Genomic DNA, 10611 nt, shown 5'->3' with positions numbered 1-10611 from the left:
ACAAGCCTGATATCCTCTCCTCGTCTCCTTGGATACCGAAAGATAACAAGCCTGATATCCTCTCCTTGTCTCCTTGGACACCGAAAGATAACAAGCCTGATATCCTCTCCTTGTCTCCTTGGACACCGAAAGATAACAAGCCTGATATCCTCTCCTTGTCTCCTTGGACACCGAAAGATAACAAGCCTGATATCCTCTCCTTGTCTCCTTGGACACCAATAACAGTGAAAGTCAAGTCTAGTTGATTGTTGTTCCTGTATCCTAAACATGTCTCCATCGAGGTCTGTGGAGCCTCCTCTCTCCAGTGGGCAGTCTGTGTCTGGTCAGTCTGTGCCTGCTCCTCTGTCCATCTCCTTCTCTGGATCGGGGTTCCTGGCTACGTACCAGTTGGGTGTGGCCCAGAGCATGCGGGATCGGTCCCCCAGGGTGCTGCAGACGGCCCCTAAGGTCATGGGGGCCTCGGCCGGGTCTCTGGTGGCTGCTGCCGTAGTCTGTGGCTCCAGTCTGGGTAAGAGAGTTAATTATGCTGTTGATTGATGTTTTAATCATTCTGCGAATATGCATGTGTGTACGTGCGTGTCGGTGTGTGTGTGTGTGTGTTTGTCAATATTCAATATGTGTGTGTTTGTCAATATGTGTGTGTGTGTGTGTTTGTGTGTGTGTGTCTGTAACAAGCCGACTGTTTGTGTGTGTGTGTGTGTGTGTGTGTGTGTGTGTGTGTGTGTGTGTGTGTCTGTCTGTAACAAGCCAACTGTTTGTGTGTGTGTCTCTGTCTGTGTGTGTCTGTCTGTGCCATGCAGACTGTTTATATGTGTGTGTCTGTTTATATGTGTCTGTGCCATGCAGACTGTTTATATGTGTGTGTCTGTGCTATGCAGACTGTTTATATATGTGTGTGTCTGTGTGTGTCTGTGCCATGCAGACTGTTTATATGTGTGTGTCTGTGCTATGCAGACTGTTTATATATGTGTGTGTCTGTGTGTGTCTGTGCCATGCAGACTGTTTATCTTTGTGTGTCTGTTTATATGTGTCTGTGCCATGCAGACTGTTTATATGTGTGTGTGTATGTGCCATGCAGACTGTTTATCTGTGTGTGTCTGTTTATATGTGTCTGTGCCATGCAGACTGTTTATCTGTGTGTGTCTGTTTATATGTGTCTGTGCCATGCAGACTGTTTATCTTTGTGTGTCTGTGCCATGCAGACTGTTTATCTTTGTGTGTCTGTGCCATGCAGACTGTTTATCTTTGTGTGTCTGTGCCATGCAGACTGTTTATCTTTGTGTGTCTGTTTATGTGTCTGTGCCATGCAGACTGTTTATATATGTGTGTGTCTGTGTGTGTCTGTGCCATGCAGACTGTTTATCTTTGTGTGTCTGTGCCATGCAGACTGTTTATCTTTGTGTGTCTGTGCCATGCAGACTGTTTATCTTTGTGTGTCTGTGCCATGCAGACTGTTTATCTTTGTGTGTCTGTTTATATGTGTCTGTGCCATGCAGACTGTTTATATATGTGTGTGTCTGTGTGTGTCTGTGCCATGCAGACTGTTTATCTTTGTGTGTCTGTGCCATGCAGACTGTTTATCTTTGTGTGTCTGTGCCATGCAGACTGTTTATCTTTGTGTGTCTGTGCCATGCAGACTGTTTATCTTTGTGTGTCTGTTTATATGTGTCTGTGCCATGCAGACTGTTTATATGTGTGTGTCTGTGTGTGTCTGTGCCATGCAGACTGTTTATATGTGTCTGTGCCATGCAGACTGTTTATCTTTGTGTGTCTGTTTATATGTGTCTGTGCCATGCAGACTGTTTATATATGTGTGTGTCTGTGTGTGTCTGTGCCATGCAGACTGTTTATATGTGTCTGTGCCATGCAGACTGTTTATCTTTGTGTGTCTGTGTGTGTCTGTGTGTGTCTGTGTGTGTCTGTGTGTGTCTGTGCCATGCAGACTGTTTATATGTGTCTGTGCTATGCAGACTGTTTATATATGTGTGTGTCTGTGTGTGTCTGTGCCATGCAGACTGTTTATATGTGTCTGTGCTATGCAGACTGTTTATATATGTGTGTGTCTGTGTGTGTCTGTGCCATGCAGACTGTTTATATGTGTCTGTGCTATGCAGACTGTTTATATATGTGTGTGTCTGTGTGTGTCTGTGCCATGCAGACTGTTTATATGTGTGTGTCTGTGTGTGTCTGTGCCATGCAGACTGTTTATATGTGTCTGTGCCATGCAGACATGGTGCGTGATGAGATGCTGAGGTTTGCGCGGCAGATGAGGGGCCGTGTCCTGGGGCCGCTGCACCCTGCGGGGAACGTGTCTGTGTGGATAGAACGTATGCTGCGCCTCATGCTACCGGCCGACGCCCACATCAGGGCCAGCGGACGCCTGGCCATCGCCATGACACGCATCCCAGATGGACAGAACATCATGGTGTCAAAGTTCACGTCCCGAGAAGACGTGGTGCAGGTGTGTTATGCTATAGACAATTACATTGATAAAACTAACGTGAGTAGATCTCAGTTTACCGTGAGTAGATCTCAGTTTACCGTGAGGTGATCTCAGTTTACTGTGAGTAGATCTCAGTTTACTGTGAGTAGATCTCAGTTTACTGTGAGTAGATCTCAGTTTACTGTGAGTAGATCTCAGTTTACCGTGAGTAGATCTCAGTTTACCGTGAGTAAATCTCAGTTTACTGTGAGTAGATCTCAGTTTACCGTGAGTAGATCTCAGTTTACCGTGAGTAAATCTCAGTTTACTGTGAGTAGATCTCAGTTTACTGTGAGTAGATCTCAGTTTACCTAAATCTCAGTTTACCGTGAGTAGATCTCAGTTTACCGTGAGTAGATCTCAGTTTACTGTGAGTAGATCTCAGTTTACTGTGAGTAGATCTCAGTTTACTGTGAGTAGATCTCAGTTTACTGTGAGTAAATCTCAGTTTACCGTGAGTAGATCTCAGTTTACTGTGAGTAGATCTCAGTTTACCGTGAGTAGATCTCAGTTTACTGTGAGTAGATCTCAGTTTACTGTGAGTAGATCTCAGTTTACCTAAATCTCAGTTTACCGTGAGTAGATCTCAGTTTACCGTGAGTAGATCTCAGTTTACTGTGAGTAGATCTCAGTTTACCGTGAGTAGATCTCAGTTTACTGTGAGTAGATCTCAGTTTACGGTGAGGTGATCTCAGTTTACCTAAATCTCAGTTTACCGTGAGTAGATCTCAGTTTACTGTGAGTAGATCTCAGTTTACCTAAATCTCAGTTTACCGTGAGGTGATCTCAGTTTACCGTGAGTAGATCTCAGTTTACTGTGAGTAGATCTCAGTTTACCGTGAGTAGATCTCAGTTTACTGTGAGTAGATCTCAGTTTACCGTGAGGTGATCTCAGTTTACCGTGAGTAGATCTCAGTTTACTGTGAGTAGATCTCAGTTTACCGTGAGGTGATCTCAGTTTACCATGGTACACAGCATTAAATATAAGTATCAACATGTTGAATTTAGTGGTGTCTGTCTATGAGCCAGATGTTTAACTGCAGTTCTGTGTTTCCCCCACATGGAGGCGCTGTTGTGCGGTTGCTTTCTGCCTGGGTACTGTGGTATACAGCCACCAAGATACAAAGGAGTGGTGAGTCCCCACACTGGAGTTGAACCCCTGGAGTAGCACACCTGAGTCAAGGGCTTGATGATTAGTCGACCAGTTGAATCAGGTGTGCTGGTTCTGGAATAGTTTCGATCAACGGACCGGCTCCCTGATGAGAGGTTTGAAAGAGACTGCTGTAAAGCAGTGCTCCATGGTGCATGTGATCATATCTCTGTTTGTGTGTTGTCCCGCAGCATTACGTGGACGGTGGTTTCTCCAGTATCCAGCCGACCAACTCCTGCCCAATTGGCCACACCCTCACTGTGTCTCCATTCGCTGGTGAGACGGACATCTGCCCAAAGGACCCCGCCCCACTGTGTGACATCGTGGTGAGCGGAGCGTGCCTCCACTGCAGTCTTGTCAACGGTTACCGGATACTACACGCCATCTACCCCTATGACTGGGAGGTATAACCCCAAAACAAACTCAGCCCTCTACCTCTCCACCCAGCCCTCTACTTCTCCACCCAGCCCTCTACCTCTCCACCCAGCCCTCTACTTCTCCACCCAGCCCTCTACCTCTCCACCCAGCCCTCTACCTCTCCACCCAGCCCTCTACCTCTCCACCCAGCCCTCTACTTCTCCACCCAGCCCTCTACCTCTCCACCAAGCCCTCTACCTCTCCACCCAGCCCTCTACTTCTCCACCCAGCCCTCTACTTCTCCACCCAGCCCTCTACCTCTCCACCCAGCCCTCTACTTCTACCCCCTTCCCCTAATCCCCAAAGCAACCTCTAACCTCCTTCCCATAGGCCCCAAAACAACCCCTAACCTCCTTCCCATAGGCCCCCAAAACAACCCCTAACCTCCTTCCCATAGGCCCCCAAAACAACCCCTAACCTCCTTCCCATAGGCCCCTAAACAACCCCTAACCTCCTTCCCATAGGCCCCCAAAACAACCCCTAACCTCCTTCCCATACGCCCCTAAACAACCCCTAACCTCCTTCCCATAGGCCCCTAAACAACCCCTAACCTCCTTCCCATAGGCCCCCAAACAACCCATAACCTCCTTCCCATAGGCCCCCAAACAACCCCTAACCTCCTTCCCATAGGCCCCCAAACAACCCCTAACCTCCTTCCCATAGGCCCCTAAACAACCCCTAACCTCCTTCCCATAGGCCCCCAAAACAACCCCTAACCTCCTTCCCATAGGCCCCCAAACAACCCCTAACCTCCTTCCCATAGGCCCCCAAAACAACCCCTAACCTCCTTCCCATAGGCCCCCAAAACAACCCCTAACCTCCTTCCCATAGGCCCCAAAACAACCCCTAACCTCCTTCCCATAGGCCCCCAAACAACCCCTAACCTCCTTCCCATAGGCCCCCAAACAACCCCTAACCTCCTTCCCATAGGCCCCTAAACAAACCCTAACCTCCTTCCCATAGGCCCCCAAAACAACCCCTAACCTCCTTCCCAAAGGCCCCCAAACAACCCCTAACCTCCTTCCCATAGGCCCCCAAAACAACCCCTAACCTCCTTCCCATAGGCCCCCAAAACAACCCCTAACCTCCTTCCCATAGGCCCCAAAACAACCCCTAACCTCCTTCCCATAGGCCCCCAAACAACCCCTAACCTCCTTCCCATAGGCCCCCAAACAACCCCTAACCTCCTTCCCATAGGCCCCTAAACAAACCCTAACCTCCTTCCCATAGGCCCCCAAACAACCCCTAACCTCCTTCCCATAGGCCCCCAAACAACCCCTAACCTCCTTCCCATAGGCCCCTAAACAACCCCTAACCTCCTTCCCATAGGCCCCCAAAACAACCCCTAACCTCCTTCCCATAGGCCCCCAAACAACCCCTAACCTCCTTCCCATAGGCCCCCAAACAACCCCTAACCTCCTTCCCATACGCCCCAAAACAACCCCTAACCTCCTTCCCATAGGCCCCTAAACAACCCCTAACCTCCTTCCCATAGGCCCTAAACAACCCCTAACCTCCTTCCCATAGGCCCCCAAAACAACCCCTAACCTCCTTCCCATGGCACATCTTAATGTAGTGATGACTCCACCATATTGCCTCCAACCTATCCCCACCTTTCAGATCTGCAGACTAGCAAATGATTAGCCTATCAGAAGGCCGGGTGGAGACATGACTTTACATACAGTACATGTCAGAGTGCTGTAAACATGATTAGTTGATAACAGAAGGAGTGTGTGTGTGTCTATAACCTGTCCTCAGGCTCTGGACAAGGCCTACCACAGTGGATACAGAGACGGCCTTCACTTCCTACAGACCAGTGGTGGGTCATGATGTCATGTGATCTCCGTATAGATGAGTCTCTTTATGGTGGCAAAAGAGATGAAGTGCTAGTGACTCCTTATCCTTTTTTTTCTCTCTCTCTATTTCTCACTCACTCTCTGTATCTCTCTCTCTATTTCTCACTCACTCTCTGTATGTCTCTCTATTTCTCACTCACTCTCTGTATGTCTCTCTATTTCTCACTCACTCTCTGTATCTCTCTCTATTTCTCACTCACTCTCTGTATGTCTCTCTATTTCTCACTCACTCTCTGTATCTCTCTCTATTTCTCACTCACTCTCTGTATGTCTCTCTATTTCTCACTCACTCTCTGTATCTCTCTCTATTTCTCACTCACTCTCTGTATGTCTCTCTATTTCTCACTCACTCTCTGTATCTCTCTCTATTTCTCACTCACTCTCTGTATCTCTCTCTCTATTTCTCACTCACTCTCTGTATGTCTCTCTATTTCTCACTCACTCTCTGTATCTCTCTCTATTTCTCACTCACTCTCTGTATGTCTCTCTATCTCTCACTCACTCTCTGTATGTCTCTCTATTTCTCACTCACTCTCTGTATCTCTCTCTATTTCTCACTCACTCTCTGTATGTCTCTCTATTTCTCACTCACTCTCTGTATGTCTCTCTATTTCTCACTCACTCTCTGTATCTCTCTCTATTTCTCACTCACTCTCTGTATGTCTCTCTATTTCTCACTCACTCTCTGTATCTCTCTCTATTTCTCACTCACTCTCTGTATCTCTCTCTATTTCTCACTCACTCTCTGTATGTCTCTCTATTTCTCACTCACTCTCTGTATCTCTCTCTCTATTTCTCACTCACTCTCTGTATGTCTCTCTATTTCTCACTCACTCTCTGTATGTCTCTCTATTTCTCACTCACTCTCTGTATGTCTCTCTATTTCTCACTCACTCTCTGTATCTCTCTCTATTTCTCACTCACTCTCTGTATGTCTCTCTATTTCTCACTCACTCTCTGTATCTCTCTCTATTTCTCACTCACTCTCTGTATGTCTCTCTATTTCTCACTCACTCTCTGTATCTCTCTCTATTTCTCACTCACTCTCTGTATGTCTCTCTATTTCTCACTCACTCTCTGTATCTCTCTCTATTTCTCACTCACTCTCTGTATGTCTCTCTATTTCTCACTCACTCTCTGTATCTCTCTCTATTTCTCACTCACTCTCTGTATCTCTCTCTATTTCTCACTCACTCTCTGTATGTCTCTCTATTCTCACTCACTCTCTGTATCTCTCTCTATCCCTGCACCCCCCCACTAGACCTGGTCCCATGTCTGCCTCTTCTAAACACCCCATCAGAGCCTCACTTCTCACCTCCTCCTGATGGATGGACAGATCTGGAGACAGACCAGGAGGAGGAGGAGGAGGAGGAGGAGGAGGAGGAGGAGGAGGAGGAGGAAGAAGAAGAATGGGTGGATGAGTTGAATGTGTGGTCCTCCCAGACAGAGACCAGAGGCAGTCAGAGAAACTGTTATCTTGAAGGGGGAGATCTACCTTGGCATCTGGCAAGCCTGGAACAGGCCATTTACCTAGCCCTGCCCACCTGGATAAACACAGGTACCGTGCACGCACACACACACACTCTCAGCGTCATCAAGCAAATGAAATGCTGAAACGATCACCCCCAACTTTCTCGACCTAACACTTGCACGTGTCTTTGTCACCATATGTTTCTCCAATAGGGAATTTTAAAAACACTTAAAATAAGGGCTGTGTTTCGTGGAGGCCGACGTGAGGTTTTGATAACCGTGTCTCTCTCGGACAAGGTGACGTTTATCTATATATTCGGCTCTATTTATATAACCATGTATCTGATACCTTTACTACCAGGTATTGATCCTACAGGTCATCTCTGATACCTTTACTACCAGGTATTGATCCTGGAGGTCATCTCTGATACCTTTACTACCAGGTATTGATCCTACAGGTCATCTCTGATACCTTTACTACCAGGTATTGATCCTGGAGGTCATCTCTGATACCTTTACCACCAGATATTGATCCCGCAGGTCATCTCTGATACCTTTACTACCAGGTATTGATCCTGCAGGTCATCTCTGATACCTTTACTACCAGGTATTGATCCTGGAGGTCATCTCTGATACCTTTACTACCAGGTATTGATCCTGCAGGTCATCTCTGATACCTTTACTACCAGGTATTGATCCTGCAGGTCATCTCTGATACCTTTACTACCAGGTATTGATCCTACAGGTCATCTCTGATACCTTTACTACCAGGTATTGATCCTGGAGGTCATCTCTGATACCTTTACTACCAGGTATTGATCCTACAGGTCATCTCTGATACCTTTACTACCAGGTATTGATCCTACAGGTCTCTAGCTGATACCTTTACTACCAGGTATTGATCCTGCAGGTCATCTCTGATACCTTTACTACCAGGTATTGATCCTACAGGTCATCTCTGATACCTTTACTACCAGGTATTGATCCTGGAGGTCATCTCTGATACCTTTACTACCAGGTATTGATCCTACAGGTCATCTCTGATACCTTTACTACCAGGTATTGATCCTACAGGTCTCTAGCTGATACCTTTACTACCAGGTATTGATCCTGCAGGTCATCTCTGATACCTTTACTACCAGGTATTGATCCTACAGGTCATCTCTGATACCTTTACTACCAGGTATTGATCCTGGAGGTCATCTCTGATACCTTTACTACCAGGTATTGATCCTGCAGGTCATCTCTGATACCTTTACTACCAGGTATTGATCCTGCAGGTCATCTCTGATACCTTTACTACCAGGTATTGATCCTGGAGGTCATCTCTGACACCTTTACTACCAGGTATTGATCCTGGAGGTCATCTCTGATATCTTTACTACCAGGTATTGATCCTACAGGTCCTCTCTGATACCTTTACTACCAGGTATTGATCCTACAGGTCATCTCTGATACCTTTACTACCAGGTATTGATCCTGGAGGTCATCTCTGATACCTTTACTACCAGGTATTGATCCTACAGGTCATCTCTGATACCTTAACTACCAGGTATTGATCCAGCAGGTCATCTCTGACACCTTTACTACCAGGTATTGATCCTGCAGGTCTCTAGCTGATACCTTTACTACCAGGTATTGATCCTGCAGGTCATCTCTGATACCTTTACTACCAGGTATTGATCCTGCAGGTCCTCTCTGATACCTTTACAACCAGGTATTGATCCTGGAGGTCATCTCTGATACCTTTACTACCAGGTATTGATCCTACAGGTCTCTAGCTGATACCTTTACTACCAGGTATTGATCCTACAGGTCATCTCTGATACCTTTACTACCAGGTATTGATCCTACAGGTCATCTCTGATACCTTTACTACCAGGTATTGATCCTACAGGTCATCTCTGATACCTTTACTACCAGGTATTGATCCTACAGGTCATCTCTGATACCTTTACTACCAGGTATTGATCCTACAGGTCATCTCTGATACCTTTACTACCAGGTATTGATCCTGGAGGTCATCTCTGATACCTTTACCACCAGATATTGATCCCGCAGGTCATCTCTGATACCTTTACTACCAGGTATTGATCCTGCAGGTCATCTCTGATACCTTTACTACCAGGTATTGATCCTGGAGGTCATCTCTGATACCTTTACTACCAGGTATTGATCCTGCAGGTCATCTCTGATACCTTTACTACCAGGTATTGATCCTGCAGGTCATCTCTGATACCTTTACTACCAGGTATTGATCCTACAGGTCATCTCTGATACCTTTACTACCAGGTATTGATCCTGGAGGTCATCTCTGATACCTTTACTACCAGGTATTGATCCTACAGGTCATCTCTGATACCTTACTACCAGGTATTGATCCTACAGGTCTCTAGCTGATACCTTTACTACCAGGTATTGATCCTGCAGGTCATCTCTGATACCTTTACTACCAGGTATTGATCCTACAGGTCATCTCTGATACCTTTACTACCAGGTATTGATCCTGGAGGTCATCTCTGATACCTTTACTACCAGGTATTGATCCTACAGGTCATCTCTGATACCTTTACTACCAGGTATTGATCCTACAGGTCTCTAGCTGATACCTTTACTACCAGGTATTGATCCTGCAGGTCATCTCTGATACCTTTACTACCAGGTATTGATCCTACAGGTCATCTCTGATACCTTTACTACCAGGTATTGATCCTGGAGGTCATCTCTGATACCTTTACTACCAGGTATTGATCCTGCAGGTCATCTCTGATACCTTTACTACCAGGTATTGATCCTGCAGGTCATCTCTGATACCTTTACTACCAGGTATTGATCCTGGAGGTCATCTCTGACACCTTTACTACCAGGTATTGATCCTGGAGGTCATCTCTGATACCTTTACTACCAGGTATTGATCCTACAGGTCCTCTCTGATACCTTTACTACCAGGTATTGATCCTACAGGTCATCTCTGATACCTTTACTACCAGGTATTGATCCTGGAGGTCATCTCTGATACCTTTACTACCAGGTATTGATCCTACAGGTCATCTCTGATACCTTAACTACCAGGTATTGATCCAGCAGGTCATCTCTGACACCTTTACTACCAGGTATTGATCCTGCAGGTCTCTAGCTGATACCTTTACTACCAGGTATTGATCCTGCAGGTCATCTCTGATACCTTTACTACCAGGTATTGATCCTGCAGGTCCTCTCTGATACCTTTACAACCA

General features: G+C 46.3%; 1 protein-coding gene and 1 long non-coding RNA gene across 2 annotated transcripts in view; both read left to right on the top strand.

Moving 5' to 3' along the window:
- Positions 1-267: 267 nt before the first annotated feature.
- On the top strand, positions 268-7285 carry pnpla1 (patatin-like phospholipase domain containing 1; the record flags this gene model as incomplete). Its single annotated transcript, XM_052484307.1, has 6 exons — positions 268-508; positions 2229-2461; positions 3549-3614; positions 3824-4036; positions 5808-5868; positions 7167-7285. Coding segments are annotated over exons 1-6 (933 nt in total), but the record flags the coding sequence as incomplete, so codon positions are not given.
- Positions 7286-7315: 30 nt separating this feature from the next.
- Positions 7316-10611, top strand: part of LOC127913054 (uncharacterized) — a 40721-nt gene continuing 37425 nt past the window's right edge. Inside the window, exon 1 of the long non-coding RNA XR_008084445.1 lies at positions 7316-7463. This is a non-coding gene — a long non-coding RNA (uncharacterized LOC127913054). The remainder of the gene's footprint in view (positions 7464-10611) is intronic.

This window comes from Oncorhynchus keta, chromosome 28, assembly GCF_023373465.1.
Source record: "Oncorhynchus keta strain PuntledgeMale-10-30-2019 chromosome 28, Oket_V2, whole genome shotgun sequence".
Lineage (NCBI taxonomy): Eukaryota > Metazoa > Chordata > Actinopteri > Salmoniformes > Salmonidae > Oncorhynchus > Oncorhynchus keta.
Note: the sequence above shows the minus strand (reverse complement) of the source record. Positions and strands in the feature narration are given on the sequence as shown.